The sequence below is a fragment of the Balaenoptera ricei genome, chromosome 9 (genome assembly GCF_028023285.1).
Source record: "Balaenoptera ricei isolate mBalRic1 chromosome 9, mBalRic1.hap2, whole genome shotgun sequence".
NCBI classification, from domain to species: Eukaryota; Metazoa; Chordata; class Mammalia; order Artiodactyla; family Balaenopteridae; genus Balaenoptera; species Balaenoptera ricei.
This window is the reverse complement of record NC_082647.1, coordinates 12,618,142-12,642,069: the sequence shown is the minus strand read 5'-3', so window position 1 is coordinate 12,642,069 and position 23,928 is coordinate 12,618,142. Positions and strand designations below refer to the sequence as shown.

The 23,928-nt window shown below is 36.6% G+C and overlaps 1 protein-coding gene across 1 annotated transcript in view; it reads left to right on the top strand.

Moving 5' to 3' along the window:
- Positions 1 to 1,432: 1,432 nt before the first annotated feature.
- The window catches only part of LOC132372237 (probable maltase-glucoamylase 2), a 69,012-nt gene continuing 46,516 nt past the window's right edge, over positions 1,433 to 23,928 (top strand). The window contains 13 exon segments of the mRNA XM_059934393.1: positions 1,433 to 1,538; positions 3,628 to 3,707; positions 10,680 to 10,803; positions 10,921 to 11,030; positions 11,350 to 11,504; positions 12,371 to 12,548; positions 13,715 to 13,814; positions 15,108 to 15,202; positions 15,397 to 15,528; positions 15,621 to 15,719; positions 17,889 to 18,002; positions 18,862 to 18,946; positions 21,433 to 21,550. Coding sequence (XP_059790376.1) covers positions 1,433 to 1,538; positions 3,628 to 3,707; positions 10,680 to 10,803; positions 10,921 to 11,030; positions 11,350 to 11,504; positions 12,371 to 12,548; positions 13,715 to 13,814; positions 15,108 to 15,202; positions 15,397 to 15,528; positions 15,621 to 15,719; positions 17,889 to 18,002; positions 18,862 to 18,946; positions 21,433 to 21,550 — 1,496 coding nt within the window.

Here is a 23,928-nt window from a genome sequence, read left to right as displayed (position 1 = left end):
TTGGGAGATTATAAACTCAGTGGCATTTACATTGGGCCAAGTGCATAAACCCAGAGGGCAGATATTTGGATGGATGGTTCAGTATAGCAGATTAAGGGAGCAAGGGAGATGAGAGCAATAACAGATATTGAGGTCTTAGGTCAGTTAGGGGTGAAAGCCAGGAGGGGCTAAGAGATTAAAAGGAAATGAAAGAGAACAGAAGCTTTAATGTGATCAGAGAATAAGGAAACGATACAATGAGAAGTTAAAAAGACATGAGCTTCTGACCAGTAATATATATATATATATATATATATATATATATATATATATATATACACACACACATACATATATGTATATATGTGTGTATATATATTATATATCTGACCAGTAAACAGGAGGTAGAGGTTAAAAGTTCAGAAGTGGAACCATTCTGGGGGATGATAAATTCCAGGGAATAGCCAATGTGTGGGGATGATGGGAATGGAGTGGTGACGAGTCGCTGAAGTTCAGGGCTGTCACGGAATTGTGAGGCATATATATGTATATGTGTGTATATATATATGTATATATATGTGTGTGTGTGTATATATATATATATATATATATGTATATATACACATACATATATATATATATAAATTAGAGTGGAAAAATGAATACCTCCAGAATCTGACCTCATTTTGTAGATTAGGAAACACACATCCAAGTTGTTGAAATACCCATCAGTCAATATAAAACTAGGGCAAGAATTGAAGTTCTTCAATTCCCAGTTCAGTTCACACCCTCCAAAATACCAAATATTTTAAAACTTGGGTCTAGGCCTGATCTTTAGAGCTACTGTGAGCCACTAAATGTATATGGGTTTGTGTGCTGTGAACATACAAGGAAGCATGATGTTGAAGATCAGGATTAGGTTCATTTTTGTTACCAGATTCTTAAAAGGGTTAGTGAGCTCTAAACAGTTAAACACCTCAGCATCATGGCATGGGAATTGAAATACGAAGACCTGGATTCAGGTTTTGCTACTTTTCACCTCCCTGAGCGGACATTCCTCTCTCTGCCCAGGGAGGGTGTGAAGATCAAAGTGGCATCTAGAAGTGCTTTGTGAGCCATCTCAACCCCTCATCTCTCTTTCTCCCATGCTCTATTCCATTCCTCCCTTCCTCCCTTCAGTTCTTTATGTCTGATATATTTTTCCTTAGACAGTACTCAATCCCTCTGCCGACAAAAAGGGCAAGAGTCCTGCAGGTGTTGGATGCACTGACTAAAGTTAATTGGAGACACTGTGATGAGTGAAAACAAATACTCTCTGGATTACGTAAAGACTAAAGCTGATAATCAACTCATCTTGCAAAGGAGTTCACATTGTAATCAGGATGCCTGTCTGTTCTTCTGGATTGGTGGGGTTTTGTGGCATACTTCAATCCTGTTATCTATGTCCATCTAGATGGCGAGGAGGCTTAGTGTATTGCAAGTCCTTCTGATCATCTTCATCCTAATTGTATTGGCTGTAGATATCCTCTTGCTGCTTTTTGTGTTGGAGAATCCTTCAGGTAAGGGAAATGCTTGTGGCTGCTGGATTGGAAGGATTGGAACAGAAGTCCCCTCTGGATGCCAAAGGCATCCTTTTATTTCTTCATTCTTCAGCGTGCCACCACATTGCATTATTCAAAATATACATCCACAATTAATTTAAATAAATTTCCAAATGGTGTGTTCTTTTTCTGCAACTAAACCTTGAATGCTAGTGATATTCGAGGTTTCACAAGTCCCATTTGATGCAATTTTAACAAGATGAAAAATTAGGCTCTTCAGAAGCCTGTTCTTCAACCTAGAGTCATGTCATAATAGAATCTTCAAGAAGAAAGAATAGTAATGGTGCCCAGTCACTTTACATTACGGAAAAGGAAATTGGGTTACAGGGGAGTTAAGGACTGATTTACTTGACCTAAATTTGACAATTACAATTAACCTCCAGCCCATATTCTGATTAAATAGCTATGATTTCTTCATAGATACTTTTGAAACTCTTCTCTCACAGAAACATCAAACAGAATGTCTTCTCCTTCATGCACACTTTATACTCTAAATAATAAAATCATATATGCAGTACAAAAATCTATTCTTAAAATGATTTGAGGTTTATTTTGCTTGATAAACTCACTTTATAAATGTAGATTTAGCATGCAGTGAAAAGGAACTGTACCCAGAGCAGAACCCTACCTGCTCAATCTGTTTTCACCACTCTTCACAGTAAACATTAAGGCACTTTCTAGGAACATTACTATGACTCTGTAAGATGATATGAAAAATACAGCTCAAAATCGATCACAGGTCAAAATGTAAGAGCCAAAACTGTAAAACTTTAAGAAAAAAAAATAGGTATAAATATTTGTGACTTGGATTAGGCAACAGTTTCTTTGATATGACACTCAAAAAAGCATAGCAACCAAAAAAAAAATAGGCAAATTGGACTTAAAAATCAAAAAATTTGTGTTTCAAAGGACCCTATCATGGAAACAAAAAGACAACCCACTGAATGGGAGAACATATTTGCAGATGACATGTCTAATAATGGTCTGGAATCCAGAATACATAAAGAAATCCTGCAATTCAAAATTAGAAGAAAAATAATCAAATTTCTAAAATGAGCAAAGAATTTAACAGACATTTCTTCATGGAAGGTCTACAAATGGCCAATAAAAAACTAGTCAATATCATCAGTTATTTGGGAAATGCAAGTCAAAACGAAATACCCTTCACACCAACTAAACTGTCTATAATAAAAAAAGACAGACAATAACAAGTGTTGTTGAGGATGTGAAGAAATTGGAACCCTCATCCACTGCTGGTTGGAATGTAAAATAGTGCAGCCACTTTGGAAAAGAATTTGACAGTTCCTCAAAAAGTTAAAGTTAACTATATTACTTAGCAATTCCACTTCTACCTTATATAATCAAGAGAATTTAAAATGTATGTTCACACATAAACTTGTATGTGAATATTCATAGCAGAATTTTGTATAATAGTCAATAAGTGAAAACAACCCAAATGTAAATTAACTGATGAATAGATTTTGAGAAGTGTTATATTCGTATAATGGAATATGATTCAGCCATGAAAAAGAATAGAGTTACATGCTGCAACATGGATGACCCTTGAAAACATTATGACAGGTGGAAGAAACCAGATGTGAAAGGCCACATATTTTATGATTCTGTTTATATGAAACGTTCAGAATAGGCAAATCCATAGAGACAGAAAGTAGATTCTTGTTTACCAGGCACTGGGAGAAGAGGGGACTGGGAAGTGACCACTAATGGATGTGTGTTTCTTTTTGGGGTGATGAAAATGCTCTGGAATTAGATGGTCGTGGTTGGTTGCACAACTTTGTAAAATACTAAAAGCCATTGAATTGTACGTTTTAAACAGGTGAATTTTATGGCATGTGAATTATATTTAAAAAAAAAAAAACAACTCAACAAAAAGTAAATGTGTTTAACCCTTGGAGAAGTGTTAAACATTCTACGCAGCTACTAGTGATCACTGACTGGAGAATTGGCTGCAAGTCTGGAACTGCTTCCTTCCTGGAACTGTAATTACATTACTAATTTTCAACTTTGTCCTTTAATTTCTGTGCAGATACTTCATTTATTCCGGAGTGCCCAGAAACCCCCGAATCAGAAAGGATAGACTGCACCCCTGGCCAGGCGGTGACAGAGGTCAGAGAAAAAGGGTCCCTGCTGTTGGTCTGCTGGGTTTCATTGAAAAGAAATGAGTATGTGAAGCGGGGAGAAGGTGGTGATGGAGTGGATATGGGCCTCTGATTTGTTTGGAGTTCTTTCTTTCTTGCCTGATGAAATAAACAGCAACACTAAGGAAGTTAGGGAAGCAGCCTGGGGTAAAGGGAAGAGGAGGAGAAACTAAAAAGTGTTGGCCTGTGGAGTCTAAAGTCCAGAGTGGAGGGAGAACTCTCAGTGTTGCTACATGTGTCGTAGTGTGATTCCAAGGATAGCCATGGAAAGGTTAAATGTTTGAGGGCTAGATTATGTATTTCTTGAGAATAGAGGCCATCAAGCACATATGGATGGCTGAGTCACTTGTAGAGCTCAAGTGACTTGTTATAACAAGAGTTATCTGAAATCATGTTATTGGCAAGCCATCCCAACGAACACGTGCTAAAAAACAGGTTTTCTACCTGAGTAGCTTCCACAAGAATATCAACTGTTTGAACCCTGCTTCGTTGTGACTTAATGACTTTATCATAAAGGTATACATATTTAGATTGTATTTCTTTATTCTATATTCTATACTCTATATCCCATAATATCCTATTGGGATATTAACTAGGACTGCATTAAATTTTAGGTGAAATATAGGTAATAATGACATAATAATTTTAAATCTTCCCATCTTAAAAACATAGAAAGTCTCTCAATTTCAACTCTTTTTTTATATACATGCATATTTCTCAACTGTTTTATGTTTCTCTTCATATACATTTTATTACATATGCATTATGAAGTTTTCTTCCTAGATATTTCATATACATAGTTTCTATGTCATCCCATTCATTATATTTTCTAACTGGTGCTTCTTTTATTACTAATGATTATCTTATATTTATTTTATATTATATTTATATATTTATATTATACTATATTATGTTAATTATATAATTGACCAACTTAAATTTCCTGTTGTTTCTAAAATGGTTTGTAGCTCTTTTTATTGTTGTTAAGCATACAGTGATATCCTAGGCAAATAATCATACATAAGAATGAAATTTCCAGTTCATAGGGTATGTACATGTTTATCTTCGGTGATATTGCAAAAAAGTTCTTTCAAAGTATTTGTGCTAATTTACATTCAATTTACTCTAGCATTAAATATGAGTTAATTTGCTCTACATCCTAACCTACTCTTGGTGTTTTCTCCTTTTTCAATATAAACATTCTGTGGTTTTAATTTGTATGTTCCTCATGACTAATGAAGTTAAACACCTTTTCATATGCTGATTGGCTAGATGGATAATCATTATTTGTGAAGTGTCCTTTCCATTTCTCTTTTTGTCCAGTGTTTTCTATTGGGCTGTTCATATTTTTCTTATTGCTTTGTAGTATTTACATATTCTGGATGCAAATCTTCTGTTTATATAAATTTTAAGTATCTCCCTTTGCTGTTGTTTTACTTTTAACTCCCTTAATGGTGACTTTTGATGAAAAATAGTTCTTAATTTTAACAAACCCACTTTATCAATTTTATATAGTTAGTGCATTTTGTATTCTATTTAAAAATTTTTGCCTACTCCAACATTAGAAAAATATATTCCTATTTTTTTCTCTAAAAGCATTGTTGTTTATCTTCCAAATTTGATCTTTAATCAATCTAGAATTGGTTTTTGTGTATGGTATCAGGTAGGAGTCCAGGACATTTTTTTTTCTTGAATTTCTAATAGACCCATCACCACTTACTGAAATTACAATCTTTTCCCCTCTGCATTGTAATGCCACCTTTACTAGAAATCATATGTTTTTATATGTGTGGATCTGTTTCTGGAATCTCTATTCTGTTCCATTGTTACAAGAGAGTTTGTTCTTTTGCCAGTACCACACTGCCTTCATTACTATAGCTTTATAGTAAGTCGTGATATATAGTTGTGTAAGTCCTCCAAATTATTCTTATTTTTCTTCAAGATTGCCTAGCCTATTTTTGACCCTTTAGATTTCTGAATATATTTTAGAATCAGCCTGTCAGCTTCCTCACAAAACCTACCAGACATTTGATTCTGATCACATAAAAGTCACAGATTAATTTTGGGAGAATTGACATCTTTACAAGAGTAAATATTCTAATCCATTAATGTGGTATATCCCTGTATTTATTAAGATTTTTAGTTTTGAAAGTTTTGGTATAGAGGATGAAATTTTTTCCAAAATTTTTCTGAGTACTTGATGTTTGATTTTATTTAAATGTTAATTTTAAATTTTAATTTTTCATTTACCTGTTGGCATATAGATTTAAAATTGATTTTTTGAATATTTATTAATCTTGTAACAGAAATCATATTAAATTTACTTATTAGTTCTCCTAGTTTGTCTATAGATTCCTGGATTTTCCTTATACAACAATGTTACCTGCAAATAATGACCGTTTAAGATTTTCTCAAATGTGCACTTTTTTTCCTTATAACACTAAAGATGCTTTTTCCTTCTAATTTTTCAATACAGTTTGGGATATCTTATCTGAAAATCAATATGCAACTTTAGTAGATTTTAGGGAATGGAACCTTCTGGAGACTGATTTTAAATAAACCTAAGAAATAACTTTTCAGTAAAATATTAACTCTAAAAGAGAATTTCTAATTTTAGAAGAAGTTGGCTACACATGATTCACAGAATTAAAGCATCTATCAGAGACTTTACTGAAAAAATCCTTGCATCAAATGGAAGTTGGATTAGATAATTTCCAAGTCAATTTTCAGTTCTCAAGTTCTATTAGTCAATAATTTCTGAGTGGAAAATGACATAAAAATCTATTTGGAAGGCAACTGGAGAGTATGCTTTAGAAAAGCTTGGTATTAAGGAAAGAGTAGAGATAGAGACTTGTTATGAGTCAACTGCCATAATCCAGGCGTGAGTTTATGAGGGTCTGTGTTATTGTGTGACTATGGAAAGGGAAAAGAAAGAGATATGTATATCTCAAAGGTTTGACTTTTGGTGTCTGGGATACAGGTAATGGCTTAAACCTGAAATAGGAATGTTAGGATAGACTGAAGGCGAAAGTGTTATGTTTACCTGACTGTACTGGATTTCTTTTGTTACTGTTGTTTTTTTTTTATAGAGGTCGATAAACTTTGGAACAATTTATGGCAATCCAACTGACCTTTTAAACTTTACAGACCTCAGACTCAGAGGTAGAAGGGGTACTTAAATGTCTGCCTCAGATTTAGGAAAATCAGCTACCCAGAAGTTATCCAGAACCCCAAAACTCTTTCTCCACTGATCCCCTCCAACTTTTTTTGTTATCTAAAGAGGAAGAGGCAGGAATGTCAGTTATATATATGTGGAGAATTAGTAAGTACATTTAAGAAGATTGTATGGTTGTAATGTAATTGCTTTGTTTATAATGGGCATGAAACGTTGATTTCTTATATTCATATTGTGGTTTTTCAGAGCAATTACATTAGATGTTAGCATCTAAAATACTTGTCAGAAAAAAAGACAGGAAAAAAAATAAAATAAAATGCTTGTTAGTACTTTATCTTTTCCAAATGAGTAGTATTGTGACCTATTCTTTTGTTTTTTAAATCACAAAATCTATACTTGGATATATTACTTTAATAAGAAGGATTCAGATGTTATAGTTAGGTACAGAAAAAAATAGGAAAGTCCTTATGCATAATGCTTTCTCTCTGCCTCCAAATCACCTACCCAGAATCAGGTCAATAGCTTGGTATGTATCCTTCTCTTGATCTTTCTATGCTTTTGCATACGTTATTTATATATTTTGCACATATATTTATATATTTTGGTTTTGTTTTAACATAAATTTAATTGTGCTATATAGCTTATTTTATAACTTGCTTTTTAAATATAGAGCATTATTTTAAAAATTGCTTGAGATGATCATATGATTTTTTTTTTGGTCAGTATTGTAAATTACATTAAAAGATTTCTTAATTTTGAACCACTATAGCATTCACTTGACATAACCCTTACTTGGCTATTTTGCCTTAATTCTTTTAATACACTAATTCATATTGCTAACATTTTATTAAAATTTTACACATCTCTGTTTTTTTAAGTGATATTAGCTTATATATTTTTATTTGATTGTTTACTTGGACTTTCCTTGTTTAGTTTGTTGCCAGAATTATTCCAGTTTAATAAAATGAATCAGGAAACTTTCTTTTTCCACCTTGTTCTGAAAATATATATATATTATATGAGAATATTTTATTCCCCAAATCATCTGGGCAAAGTATCATTTTTTTAGGGAAAGCTCTTTGACTATTTATACAATTTTCATAGTTAATGTCATTTCAGGTTTTCTGTCTCTTCTTATCTAATCTTGATTATCTAATATTATACTATTTGATGATTTGAATTACAGTTTCACATTTATTGGTAAATATTTGTATAAATAGTTTTCTCATAATTCTTATTTATGTTAAGAAATCTTATGTACCTGTTGTCATTCTCCTTTTTTGTTCCTAATCTTATTTGTCTCCCTCCTTTTTAGTCAAAATAGGACGTGATAAGGTTTTGATATTTCTTAGGTCTTTTCAAAGAGTCTCCTTTAGATTTACTGATCTGCCAAACTAATACCAAAACATATCCTCACACTATAGTAATTATCAGTGTGGAATTATAGCAGGAATTGATACATATGCCGTTCAAATATAATAGGAAGTCCCCAAACACATATGCATATTGTGCAGTTAAATTTAGTTTATAATAAAAGTGGAATTTCAAATCAGTAGTGGAAACAAGGTCTATTTCATGTGGTGTCTGGCTTACTTACTATGCTTGCTGACAACACCATAGCGCATGACCTTAGATGAATTTCATGTTTTGAATTAACGGTTGTAGATACATGTTTCTTTTCTCTTTCATTAATTACTGCTTTTACTCATTAGTTTTTCATGTAGCTTTTATGGATTTATTTTATCCTTTTCTAGTTTCCTGTGTTGTATATTGAGTTGTTCATGATACATAACATTAATTTCTTTCCTTGATTCCCCCTTCCCTCATCTGTGTTCTCTTTTCACTCCTTTTGGAATCTTTTACTTGAATGTTGCTGTCTGAGTCCATTGGTCACTTGACTTACCCTTTCATACTTCCATTTCTTTACCTTTGTGTATTATGTTCTTGGATAATCCTAAACTTAATTAAAAATATTTTTGTTGCCTTGACACTTTTTTCTTTTATTGTTTCCTTTTTGTTATTCAGTCCAAATATGAAGGAGTTTTAAACCTTGCTGTTAGGTAGCTTAACTTTCAATATTCTTTGTTGCTTTCCTTAATGGAAGCAACAGCTGTGTATCTCTTCTGAAGGTGGTAATTATTTTTATTTTGAAGGCTCGTAATGTTTATTTCTATTAACTGCTTCCTCCAATTTGTTTATTATGTTTGTTGCCTTTCTATCATGATGTTGGTTTCTCTCAAATGTTCGGTGGTTCTTGACTGTCATCTTTCTATTTCCTTATGTACGACTGCCTGTCCTATTTACTTTAGCTCACACTGAGTATTTAGGAGAGAAGGAAAGGACTGCTAGAGAGAAAAATGGACACTTGCCTGGGGGTGGAGGCTGGGGCGGGGGCAGTTTATCAGCTACTGCATCGCCATACCTTCTGGCTCCCAGAATCTCTCCTCAGTCCTATAGCCTATGAACAAATACTTCAGATGCCCACCCATTAGCAAGAGCTGACCAATAGCTGTAAGGAATGTCTGACTGGCTGGCTAAATGTTCATTCTAGAGCTTCCCAATTAATTCTCCAAAACTATAGCCCAGGTTCTCTTCCACTTCTCCACACCTACCTGACTTGGAGCAGTTCTTTTTCTTCTCTTGTGTTTTAGGCTATGAATATATGTTTTCCCTAGAGTTGATAAAGTCGATTTTCTATGTTTCAGGAATTTCATAACTTTTTTGGTCTGCTGTATTGAATTATATTTTGCTGTTCTAAAATGGATTTGTCGTCTTTTTCTTAATGGTACTTCTCTCAATTCATGTAAATTTAGTTGGGTGGAGAGGTGGATGCCTGTGCTTATTTCAACATTTTGGTTCAATTTGCCATTTATTTAATTTATTATATTATAACAAAACAAATTTTTATATTAATTAATCTGACATTTGTAGGATCTTTAGAAAATATGTCTCACCAAATAATAATAATTTAGAAAACCTATAATCAAACCACTCTGAGAAACCACAAAGTTTATTTTTACCTTGTGGACACTGTGAATTTTTTGATGTCACTGTCTGTCCCAGTTTGATCTTCATTTTCTCTGTTTTGCTTTGCTTTCCTTTTCATACTTCTTAGAAATGCATTTCTCCGTGCCATATTGTTAGCCATTTCCATGACTCTTCCTCATGAAAGTGCGAAGCGCTTGGTCCGGCATCCAGCTCACTGGTGGTGTGGATATTGGGTGCCTCCCGTCTCATTTCTCCTCCTCAGTGTTCTTGTCACAATGACCTTGTGGGTTTTCCGAGTCTGTCATGCATTGCTGCTTCCTCTGCTTGGAGTGCTGCTCTGCTGACCATGGGTCTAACCCCTCCTGGTACATGAGGACTGGACTTACCTTTCACTTACCTGGAAGCCCTCCCCACCCCACTTACAGCCTTCGAGGCTGGATCCCATGGCTGGTGTGTGTGTGTGTTCCCTTAGCCCCTGGGCACACTCCACTGCAGCACGCATCGTACTGAGATTGCCTGGATTTACTACGAGACTGTAAGTTTGCTGAAGGCAACAACTGTAGCTTATTTATCTGTATTATTAGTTCCTTGTTTGGTAGGTAATAAATGCATATTGGATGGCTGAATAAATGTATGAATAAAAAAAGAATAAATACATGACCAAATGGAATTATGACCTGTCATAAATTCTTCTTGGAATTTGGTTATAAGTAAGTAGATGACCAATACTTTCCTTCTTCCATTTCATGTAATGCTAATTCTGTGCCGTTGTTACAGGAAGCCTGCAGATGGAAATATAAGTGCTGCTGGAAGTCTGTGCCAGATACTGATGTCCCCTGGTGCTTCTTCCCCAGGAACTGGGGCTATGAAGTCAGCAATTGGGTTACAAATACAAGCACAGGTGAGCACTGCCCTAATGTTGCCCCAGGGAATAACTTTGTATGAACCAGATGAGTTAACTGCAAAATAAAGGCTAAAAGCTCCTCTCTCTCTCTCTTTCTCCTTCCCCGACCTCTAGTGTACACTGCCCAGTTGAGAAGGTTGCCATCCCCATCTCTGTTTGGACATGATATAATCGACACCCTCTTCAGAGCTGAATATCAGACATCCAATCGTTTTCATTTTAAGGTTAGTTTGATAGTTACCATTGAAGACATCTCTGCAGAAAGCACGGCCTCTACTTTGGGTTCAGATCATTTTTCTTTATGCACTGCATTCAGCTCTGGAGGCCGGAGGTGCCTCTGATTCTCTCTGCAGCAATCTCCCGATGGGATGGACAGACAAATTTTTATTTGATGGGGGACATGTGATTGGGTGATTTCCTTTTTACAAATCAGGAAACACAGGGTCGAGAATTAGAAGCTATTCTTATTGAGGGTTATTCGAGAGTGAAAATCTTTTGTAAAAGCTCTACAAGGAAGCGTCCCTTCTGTTTTCCATCTGACAGATCACTGATTTCAACTACATGTGCTATGAAGTCCCCCATGAAAATGTTAAGCTGTTTGATGGGACTGCCGATACCTCCAATATGAGCTATCACATAGAAGTCATTCATAAACCCTTCAGCATCAAAATAATGAGGACCAGCAACAAAAGAGTCTTGTGAGCTTTTCAACACTCTGTATATCTTTGAATGTACTTCCCAGTGTCACTCATTCTGACTTAACTGCGGTCCGGGTGAAGAGATAAGTATGACTTGGGAAAATGTTTGAACCTGATAAAATGTCAAAGCTTTTGCTGTAAATCATTAACACCTTTAATCTGTCACGACTGCAGAACAAAGAATACTAAAATGTGATGTGCTCACTTGCTCAGTTATATAAATACACTTGTGATTCACATATACTATGAAAGAGGTAACTTTATTATTGATATTTTGGATTACTATTTACACTGGAACTCAGCTTCACTGTTTATCATTCCAAAGTATTATTTCCTGAGAAACTTACCATCAAGCACCTAAGAGCAGCTTAAGCTTAAATCATAAATTGTACTGGAGAAAATACAAGGATGATGTCAGTGAAATCTGTATTCAAATCCTAGCACATGTGAATCACCAGTTAGTTGTGTGATATTAGGCAAATTACCTCACCTCATCAGTCTCCGTTTCCTTGGACCTAGGAAGAGAATCAAAATATCCACTGTTGCTCTGTGTGCTGAGATGATACTCGTAAAGCATCTAGAGAGGTGCCTGCAGGAAGTAGATGGACAGCAGATGTGAGGTTGCATTTACTCTCTTCCCTCAATCATCCAACTTGAGTTTCTGGCCTCACGTCTCCAATGCTGTGCTCCTCGAGAATCAAAGAATCCGAGACCCCCCCAGAAAGCGCTTCAAAGGTAGCATACAAGTGGACGATGATGACACAGAAACAGCTGTTCTCCGAGTGTACAGGGAAAGGAGCAGACAGTTTGCTGGCAGAGAGGGCTGTTTGGTGACTCCCACTCTTGCTCCGTGGCCCTTTCTCCAGGTTGGACACCGGCCTCGGGCCCCTCCAGTTTGCCCAGCAGTTCCTGCAGCTCTCCATCCGACTGCCCAGCGCCACCGTGTACGGGCTGGGAGGACACGTGCACCAGCAGCACGGGCACAACGTGGCCTGGAGGACCTGGCCCGTCTTCAGCCGGGATGCCGCCCCCCCCCGAGGTGAGGTTCCCTTCCTCCTGCTGGCCGCCTACAGTGAGGAATACCTGCTCTCCTTTCCAGAAGGTACCCTGCAGAGTAAAGTATACCATCGAGTAAAGTAGCCTACAGAGTTATGTATTATTTTGCCCAATTTAGATCTGTTTGTATTGGAGAATATTTGTTCTTAAGGTTTATAAACTTACAATCAGTAATATATCGATTTTTAAAAACATCTCACTATACCAGGGGTTCAGTTTCCGACATCACACAGGGATCTTTCGTAAAGCTTTCTGTATATTATGATCTCCATATCTTCTATTCTTACAGCACCTACATTTATACACATTCTCTCTTTTTATACCGGTGCTTATCACAGCCCTGTGACAGATCAATATCTTTTTAAAAATTTGAAACTTTTATACTACCTATTATATGTTAATTATAGAAAAATTAGAAAATACAGTTAGGCATAAAGAAGAAATTCAAAATTGCTCATAATATTATCATCTTCTGCCAACACTTTGTTGTAAATCATTGCAAATATTTTGCAATTAAAAAAATAATTCGATGGAAGTATAATTTATATACCATAACATTTACCTGTTTAGTGTACAATTTAATCGTTTTTAGCACATTTACTGAGTTGTGCAACCATCATCATAATCCAGTTTCAGAACATTTTCAGCACCCCAGTAGGATCCCTCATTCCCTTTTAGACTTAAACTCATCCCCATCCAGTGCCTACTTCAGCCCCAGGCAGTCGCTAATCTACTTTCTGTCTCAATAGATTTGACTTTTTGGACATTTCACATAAATGGAATCATGTAATATATGGTCTTTTGTGTCTGTTTCTTTCACTTACCGTAACATTTATGAGGTTGATGGGAATTCCCTGGCGGTCCAGTGGTTAGGACTCCGAGCTTTCACTGCAGGGGGCACGGGTTAGGTCCCTGATTGGGGAACTAAGGTCCTGCAAGCCTCGCGGCTTACTAACAGTGTTCCATTGGGATAAACCGTATTTTGTCCATCCATTTGCCAGTTCATGTTACTGTTGCCAAACCTTTTTGGTACAATACTAGACTACATTGTGTTGACAGAGTACGTGTTGTGCCTGGCTTTTTATTTTATTTTAGGGTGAATACAAACATTTTCAACATATACTACTATTATTTCTTTTCATTTTTGTTGTCAGGGCATGATTAATCTGTACGGAGCTCACACATTCTTCTTGTGCCTTGAAGACACCCGTGGCTCCTCTTTCGGGCTTTTTCTGATGAACAGTAACCCTATGGGTGGGAAGCATCTTTTTCTCTTGGCAGGAACCCTGATTTTGAAAGCTCTATGGTTGTAAAATATGATGTTCAATGTCCACTAACAAATAGATAATTTTAATCATACAGTGTTTGATAAAGTTCTTCAGGAGATGCATAACGTAGTTAAGGAAATTATCAAAGCAACTTATTTTGGGCTAGATCTTTGGAAGTGTGCTGCAGGCACAGATTTGTTTGGCATCTGAAGGAAGATTGTATGGGTGGAAATGACTTTGGCCTGATCTCAGAATTCTTCAGTCCCTTCTCAGAGTAGCAATGAGGGCAGGCAGGATGAATTGTTCCTGTGAGAAAACATGCCCACTGCGTTGTCTTGGTGTTAAGGGGAAACTGATCATGTGTTTCATTTTACTTTGCCCATATCTGCTATCTGTAAAAACCCAATTCCAAGAGGAATCAGATCAAATCTTGTCACATCTTTATTATTTTACAAAGTGCTTTCACATTTGTGGTTAACCCCCATTTATTGGTATTTTGTAGGTGAGGAAATGGAGACACTGCATGGTTAATAACTTTTCTAAGGTCACTGCAGCCGGCTAAGTGGCAGGACCAGGGTTCAAAAGCAGTTCTTTTGACTACATGTGGTGCTGGTTTCAATCTGTCCTCGTGCTTCTGATGGGAAGGGCTTTTCTGACGTGTTGCTGATTCAGAAACAAATGAGCTTTCCTTCCACAGATCGAATCTTTCCCACCATGGGGCTGTGGAGGACACCTGGGTCCTAAATGCCCGCCCAGTATTAAAACAGATGATGCTGCATTGGCAGCGCTCTAGAGCCACGTTTTCCTTCAGGCCTGTAGGCTAGAGCCTTCGAATGCATGACTCTATGAGGAACACTTACTTAGAAAACTTTCATATGTCTTTGGAGTATGTGGTAGATTGGAAAACAAGAGCATCTGGAATCCAAGAGCCTATCGCCAAAGCCCCAGCCCACCTCCCATCCACCCATGCACCTGACCTTGGGAAATGTCACTTAACCCCTTCACACTTCATCTTCTCATTAAGAATAACACCTGCTCCTCACAGGCTGGTATGCAAACACAAAACGTATGTATGCACGAGAGTTCGGTTAATTAAAGCTCTATGCTTTTGTTATTTATCTTTATTAATTACTAGCAGTTTTATAGGGCAAGAAGACCATTTTTCTCCTCTTATGATCTATTCTAGCTTGATGTTTAGGCTCCAAGTTAGAACATGGTTATAATATTACTAATATACTCATTCAAACACACATTTAAAGAGCACCTGTTTCGTGTCAAGCATCCAAGCTCTCAAGTTACAAGGATGAACAAGATCCAGTCCCTACCTCAAGTTCTTCCCAATACCTTATAACACGCCTCTATCAGGATGAAAAGGTAAACCTGCAACCTAAGAGTGCCAGCATCTTTCAAAAAGTGTTTCTTTACTCCTAGAGGGTAGCCAAGTCTGGGAAGTTCCAGGATCATTAAGAAATATGGCTTCAGTTTTCATGATCAAGGACCAGAACTATAATATTTTCTATCAGCATGGTCTTACTTCTCAGTTCTAACTGGCCAGCACTATCTTTCAGGATGTCCAGTACTCTGACATAGACTACATGGATGGAAAGAAGGATTACACTACTGATGGAGTGGCTTTCCATGGTCTCTCAGATTTTGCCAACGAGTTACATAAATATGGACTGAAATACATAATTATTATGGTATGTTCAAACACTTATTCTGTTGCCTAGTTTTTCCTTTCAAAGTGGAAAAAGGTTACAAAACAGTATTTATTATTATATTCATTTATTAGAATCCTGGCATCTTAAATAACATTGACTACCAGCCTTATGTGAATGGAAGTAAAAGGAGAGTGTGGATCTTCGGGGACAAAGGCTTTGTCGTTGGACAGGTAATTTCTCAAGAAAATCAGAGTAAATTTCAATAATTTTAGGGAGTTTGTACTTTTGGTATGAAGATGGGTAGAAGGCATGTTACAGTATCATTACTGTTTTCATGACTTTAGAGTTTTCTTTTATTATTATTTTTAGACCAGTAGATGTAACAGTAGAATGATTAAAATTCTGAAGGATTTATTTTTTTAATTGAAATACATTTGATACATAACGTTGTGTAAATTTTAAGTATACAACATGTTGATTTGATCCATTTATATATTGCGAGAGGATAGCTATTGTAGGGATAGTTAGCACCACTATCATGTCACATGTTAACATCTCTTTTCTGTGGTGGGAAAAATTAAGATCTAGTCCCTAAAAAGCTAGACTCTGACCCTCTAATACTACAGATAATTGAGAAGAAATATATTATTAGAAGAAAATTCATTTATTCTTAAGGTCCTCCTGCCGCCCGATTTCTATCTCTTTTCCAAGACAATAAATTCAGCTATGATAGTATAGTAAGATCCTCTTAGGCTCATGTGAAACCTATTTCAGCTAATATGTTTTTAATTTACAGGAGACTTTTGGATAGAGCTCAGTCTTTATTCTAAGGTTGCAGTTTCAAGCACTGGAGTAGGCTGCCGAGGGGCCTATTTTCAGGGCAGCTGAGCTTTTGAGAGTATTTTAAATCACGTAGGCAAACTTCTATATCAATTGTGGATGGGGTCAGCCCTAGATGATTGGATTATGTGGGATTTGCTAACACTGGTACTTAATCTAAAAGTTTATGTGACTGTAATTCTTGTTGCTCCTGAGCTGTTTACTTTGCTAAACTGTCTCTTCAGGGTTATCCATGCCCTCTTGCTTAACTGCTCACTTAATACCTATCACTGACTTTGTTGTTTACAACACTGGTTTCTATTTACTTTCTTTTTCATTGATTCTAACTTTTCATGAAGCAATAGAGAAGTTTCCTTCCTTCTCCAAACCAATTCTTTGCTTTTACTGTATTGCTGGAAGTGAACTCTGTCTCAATTGAATTTCTAAAATATCAGGTAGACTGATATTCATGTATAAGTACAAAATCAGAGGACGTGGTCACAGAAACTTTATTTTGGTTATCTAAAAAGTAGATTAGCCAGCCCTGTGAGTTGTTCCAGTAGTACTTATATTTGAGTGGTGTATAATTAGGAATTTTCATATAATTATAGTTACTTCCACTGGCCAATAAATAACACGAGTCATTTGAGCTAAGATGTTGGCAGAGATAGTTGTAGTGGAGGTATTTGGGGTTCATTATAAAGGCATTCAGTTAGAATAAAGTTTGCTCACCCTGCTCTGAATAGAATGTTACTGCAGGAGACTTTGCCACAAGCTCGTTCCCTGAAGTCTAAAATTACCTCTAATTATTATTTGGTGTCCCATCACCTAAAACAAAGGACCAGGAGTTCAATCCACTTAAAGAGGGAACTTTAAGCTCTCATCTTGAGGTTTAAGAGGTCTCTGCATATATATATATATATACACACATATATATATAAATTATATATACATTATGTTACTTGAGTGTAACGTTGTCTCTAAGTGACAACCTATAAGTTTTCTGGGAAAATGAGCAAGAAAATATACACAAAAGCTGGTATCCCATCAATTCAGAATTTACAATAATTTGGCTATAGCTATATCTTTGTCCTATTTGTGCAACATGTTAAAAGCTACACTTTGATAGGAATAGATAGGAAGAGAAGATAGGGTAGATCGTTTATATGCCAAAACCAACATATTATTTATAAACATAATTATTCAAAGTGGGTTTCAGATGACCTTTAATTGACAGCACATTAAACAAATTCAATCATTCTCTTCCAGAAGGTTGTGTAGTTAGATTTCCAGTATTTTAATGAGTTCTTCTCCCAATTGGCCTGACATAATGAAATTTTACATTTTTTTAAATAGGAAAAGACATTCTTATCTATTTAATCAGTTGTTTTTCCTTTCCTTTTTTCTTTCTTTGGTTCCTTGCATCTATTTTACTATTTAGTTTTTGGAAGAGAGTCACAAATTTTGATTCTTAAATGATAAGATGCATGGGGCTTCTAGTAGAAGAAATGGTAGCCAGCAGTAAATCCATAAGTAAACCGTCAAACAGACTAATTGCCACAGCCTTCTTTGTTCTCTAGGGGTATCCTGGATGGACAGTTTTTCCTGATTTCACTAATCCAGTTAGTACTGAGTGGTGGAGAGAGCAGTTCAGTGAATTTTATAAAGCTCTGGAATTTGATGGAGTGTGGATTGTAAATTGTTATTTCAGGATCAAACTTCTCGTAGAAATACATATTCCAAGTTGTGAGATGAACTTTGACCCTGATCTGTAATAAAATAGTTTGCTTGACATAGTGGTATTTAAAATCCTTTTACTTAATGCTGAAATTATATGCAGCAAATTAGGCTCCTCAAAACTCTGAATTTTAATTCTGGATGTGCCACTAACTGGTTATTTCTTTTTGAGAAAGTCCTTTGTTTTCTCATGGCTTCAGCTTTTTCCTTTATTAACTACATTTTAACTTAAAAATATTGTTGTATTAGAAGTTATAATTGTTATTATTTGTCACACTGACTCATCAAAATTTAAAGTTAATCATTAGAGAATAATGAGACTTATTTTTTAGGTAGGGATAGCTTGTGGGTATATTTCTTTGAAATTTAAAAAATTAACTCTGTTTTTCAGTAAAATTAGGCATCACCTATTTTTAATCTACTTTAGAGAAATAGATACAATCTCAAATATATCTTCTTCTTGCCCCACATTGAGCAGAATAAAAGACAGAGGAAATTATAAAATAGAAATATTACCCTATCTTATGTTTTTTAAAAGAATACTGAAACAATAACAGCAATAATAAAATCACAATATTTATAAGGTAAGAATTAGCCTTTGGAATGGTATTTCATAATTAACTGATTGAAATCAAAATATAAAAGGTAAAATGTGCCTGATACCATTTAGAGTTGGAAAGCACCTTAAATATAATCTAACCAAAAAGATGAAATGGAGGTCAAGAAAATTTGGGGCTTCTAGTTCGGTAAACATTACTCAATAGCTAACTGTATATCAGTAACATTTTCCATTTTGTGTATTTTGTGTCTCTGTAGGAAATGGATGAAGTATCTAGCTTTCTCCAAAATTCTGATCATGAGTGTGAAGTAAACTACTTGAACTTTCCTCCTTTCATTCCTCGTAAGTTTTCACCTGTTTCCTAATGATGTAGGCATGAGGCATGTTTAAAACAACCTCAGTAGTACTCAGTGTGGCCAAGAGCAATTCTACTTCTCGGTTCAAGGGACTCCCCTCCAAACACCCTGACCACCCTGACCACTCTTCTGCTGGAGACCTTGTTCCATTGTTTGGTCTCTGATTACCTTTTTGCTGCCATAATCCAAGGGCAAGCACGTGGTGGAAGCCATACCTCCCATGGCTGTAGAGTTTTACATTCTTCCAACCTTTTCACTGTCTCCAAACCCCTCATACAAGTGGTTCAATGTTAAACTTTATAATCAGAGAATATCAGAATATATTAAGGTACAGACTAGCAGTAAATCTTTAATTTTTGTTAACTTTTTTCTTTTTTTTTTTAGCTCATTAGCAACAGTTTAAAGCATGAATGATTTCTTTTAAGTCCTTCCTGTTTTTAAGGGCCATTTCTAATCAAAGTCAGTTTTCCAATCTCTGATTTTGAAAGAATGAGTGTGTGTGTGTGTGTGTGTGAGAGAGAGAGAGAGAGAGAGAGAGAAATAGTATAGAATAGATTATGCTGGAATCTGGAAACAAATGAACCCCAATATCTCAGTGGGTAAACACAATACAAGTTTACTTTACTCATATAATGCTCCAGTGTGGAATGTGTGGTTCTCATCCAAGCAGTGACTCAGGGATCTACTTACTTCCATAGCCTGTTCTCCCATCTTGGAGTTCTTTGTTTCCAGCTTTCCAGGTGAAAGAGAGGGTAGAGGGAGTCTTATGGACACGCCAGGAAGTGGGGTGTATTTAATATGCTCACATCCCTTTGGCCAGAATCCAATACCATAGTCTCAGCTTAATTTCAAGTGACAGTGTGAACTATACTCCCAGGAAGAGAACACAGGCTTGGTGAGCATCTGGCCAATTTCTGCCAGCTTATTCTGGTTTGTCCACTTCATGTGCATCCTTGGACCAAGGTGCAGCTCTTTCTTTAGCCCCTTTTGGTCACTGCAGAAGTGGAGAACTTTTTCAGGTGGAATCTTGACTTTATTTAACTTTTTGCAAAATCTACTGTTTGCTTCCCCTGCTTATTCTTTTATCTTTCTCTGTCCACTCTATGTTCCCCCAATTTTTTTCACTGTGGATCAGTTTATCATTTTTCTCTTTTAATCTCTTAATCTTCTTCTTAACCAAAACTGAGGGTTTTTTTCACAACAGAAAACTGCAATCCCATCACCTTCTGCCTACTTCTGTTGAGTACCCCATTCTCTACCTGCCAGCATTTTGTCTACCTACATATTAATAACCAGGAGGTTTGCCTTATAGCTGGTCTGCTTCTCACATTTTCAGGATTAGACAGTATACATTAGCGTGATAAAGATTTGGATAGATTAACTTTGACCCTGGGCAAATTTTAGTGTCCTTTCTTATAATTGAAGTAGTTGTGAATCTCATTCCACCATCTGAACTGTGCCAGAAACAGAATTTTCTTTATGTTTTATGATTCAACTTAGTTTCTGACTCCAAACCTTGATTCTCTTGGGCTGGTGGGAAAAACTCACCCTCAGTGTTTGCTGGTCCCACCACTCTCTGAAATTGTGCCTTAAACTGAGGTCCTATGTGCAGGCAAGACTTCATGAAGGAAGTCCCCGAGTCATTGGTCTTCAAGGATAAGGGAAAAGAAGCGATTGCATAAATTAAATTAGGAGTTTGGGATTAGCAGGTAAAACTGCTATGTATAAAATAGATAAACAACAAGGTCCTACTGTATAGCACAGGAAACTATATTCAATATCTTGTAATAAACCATAATGGAAAGGAATATGAAAAAGAATATATATATGTATAACTGAATCACTTTGCTGTATACCAGAAACTAACACAACCTGATAAATCAACTATACTTCAATAAAAAAACTAATAAAAACAAAAAAAGAAAAAAAGGCAATTGCAGATCACAAGGCAGAAAATGTTGAGCATTTTAGACATGAGAAAGGGAAAATACAGTAATAATAGTAGTGATTTCTAGAGGCAGGATCTGAATTCTTATTCATGAAACCACTCAAATGTCTTATCTCATTTTAAGAAAACAAGTCTACTGGAGTGTGAATGCCTATAATATGAGTGAAAATGTTCACTGCCCTCATATCTGTTCTCAATTTTTCTCGACTAAATGCATGTAGATAAATGCAGGTGCTTTGCTGATATTTAATCTCAGATTAACCATTCCTCTGAACAGGTTTCCTCACTTGCCCCCACTTAGCAGCATTCTTTGTGAGTGCACAGAAATGCAAATTAATTTGAAAGGTCTATCTCAGGGTAGGCCCCAGATAGGAAGTAGCATTTAAGATATTTAAAATCTGGAAAGTATTTTTTCAGGTGAAGACTGGCGGGGAAGTTACGTAACCAGGAAGCACACGATTAGGTAGTCATTTTGTTAAAGTTGGTTGATAGGGATGTGCCTCTTGGATGGGTATTTCCCACAGGCGTTCTGGACGACTTGCTTTTGGCAAGAACCCTCTGCATGGACACAGAGTTTCAAGGGGGCTTTCACTATGATGTCCACAGCTTGTATGGCTACACCACAGCAAGAGCCACAGACTCGTAAGCACTTGGTTTTCCTCCTAATTCCAGATTTGGGGAGGTGGGTGGTGAAGGGTTTCTGTTGTCTTTCTTGTCTTTCTTAAGTGTATTTTTCAAATATTTTTTGTGCTTATAGGGATATAGAAACTCAGATCTTACAGGCTACTTAAGAGATTTTCTCATATAACCCCTTGGTTTCTGTGCAGGATTATTTTTGATTGGCTTGTGACTCAGGGACTTCATTATTTCAAGGATACTCATAGGCAGTAACATACAAGGTATTTAGAGGCCCCAGGTGGACATCAGTCCTTGCTTGGGTCCTATTACTGAATGTACTAGGGTCATCACAGTAGGGTTGCCTGATTTAGCCAATAAAAATACAGGCCACCCAGTTAAATTTGCACTAGACTTATTTATACTAAAAATGAGTTATTGTTTAGATGAAATTCAAGTTTACCTGAGTGGGCTGTATTTATCTGGCAATGCTACACCACACCCTCCCGGCTTCCCTCCCCCGCTCCCTACACGCTGCCTGCTCCAGTCTCCCTTCAGTTCTCCCCTCTGCCCCAGAGCACATGCACACCACCACCACCAGCAGCACCACTCAATAGGAAAGTCTAACAAAGAGACAGATGTTCGCTTCAGTCCTTTTCGTACCTTGCCAGGTGGATTTTTTGCTGATGACATTGTAAATTGAGGAATAGCTCCCCGCAAACTCCCTCCACCAAGTTCCTTCCTTGGAAGGTGGTAAAGTACAATCATTATACCTAAGAGACCAAGAAATTCAGGGCTAAGCAGACTCTAATTTTAGATTTGCAAAGCAGACAAGGAAACTAAAGTATCTGAAGAATTGTTGGGAATCTTCCAGTGGCTTAGGAAAGAGTGTCTTAGTCTTTCTCTGTTTCTTTCCTTTTGCTTTGGTGTTTCGAGAACTCCATGGTGGGGATCGGGCAGGAAGATTTGATGTGCTTATTGGACATTTCTCAACCCTTTTAGTACTTGACTTCCCTGAGTCCTGAGCATTCCGTTGAAACTTGACTCCTTTGGTTCTCAAGCCATCACTCCCTCCTGGCACCCCTGCTCTCTTCCCAGCTGCCCATTCTCAACCTCTAGATCTGAATATTTTTCATCTACTCTCTCACTATTGATAAGTCTTAGGGGTCAGGCTTCTTCTCCTGGTTTTGACTGTCATTTATTCTGATTTTTTATTTATTAAATCTATAATTCTACCTTAGAGCTCTCCCTGATTTTCAGACCCAGATATCCAAACTACATTCTGACCTTCTCTAAGTACTTCCGATACCATTCACCTTACTCTGTCACCTGTTTCTGCCCAGCTGCCGCACTCTGGCTAATCATTTTTGAAGCTGTTAAATTCCCTATCTTGGCTGGTAGCAACACCATCCCCATCACCCAGACTCCCAAGGGAGAAACTTGGTGTCATCCTTGAGTTCTTTCTTTCTCTCACACCCTCACATGCAGTCGGTCTTTGATCCTTTTGATTCTAAAACATTTCTATAACCATCACCTTTCTTCCCCCCACCCCCCAACACTTCTTAGTTAAGGTCATCGTCACCACTCACATAAAGCACTACACTACTCCCCTGACTACTCTCCCTTTCCTGACTTCAGCTTTATCTCCCACTAATCTGCCCTCTATTCTTGCTACTCAAGGTGTGGTCCAAAGAACAGCAACATTAGCATCACCTGGAAATATATTAGAAATGCAGCATCTCGGGCCTCAGCCTAGACCTTGGAAATCAGAATCTGCATTTTAACAAGATCACCAGGTGTATTGAATGTATGTTAAAGTTTAAAAAACACTTGTCTATATTACTGCCAAAGTGATCTTTCTGAATCACGGTCTGTTCATTTCACTCCCGAATGTAAAATTATTTGTGGCTTGGTATTTTCTATACAATAAAATCCAATCACCTTAGCAAAACCTGTAAGGTACTTTATAACCGAACCCCTTCTTCGACTCTTTCTTTCATCTTTGCCACTCCTCGTATTTTATGCTCTGGTAATATGTAACTGCTTATTGTTCCCAAATCAAATGCTCTTTCCTTCTTCCATGTCTTTGCATGTGCTGTGCTTTCTGCATGGGATGGCCTTCCCTGCCCTGTCCATTTTGCAAACCTACACTTATCTTTAAAGCCTCATGCAATCATTAAAAAATAAATTAATTAAAAATTTAAAAAAATAATAAAACCTCATCTCAGATGTTAATGATAGAAAAACAATCTCCCCTCTTTTTGTGCTGCCCTTCTTAATATTGCAATATGCTTAATATGCCAAAATCTTATAATTTTGAGGTATTCGTTTTTTTTCTTGCTGGACTGTCAGTTTCTTGAGGGCAAAGTTGCCCCTGTGTCCATACTGTGTGAACTACACATGCT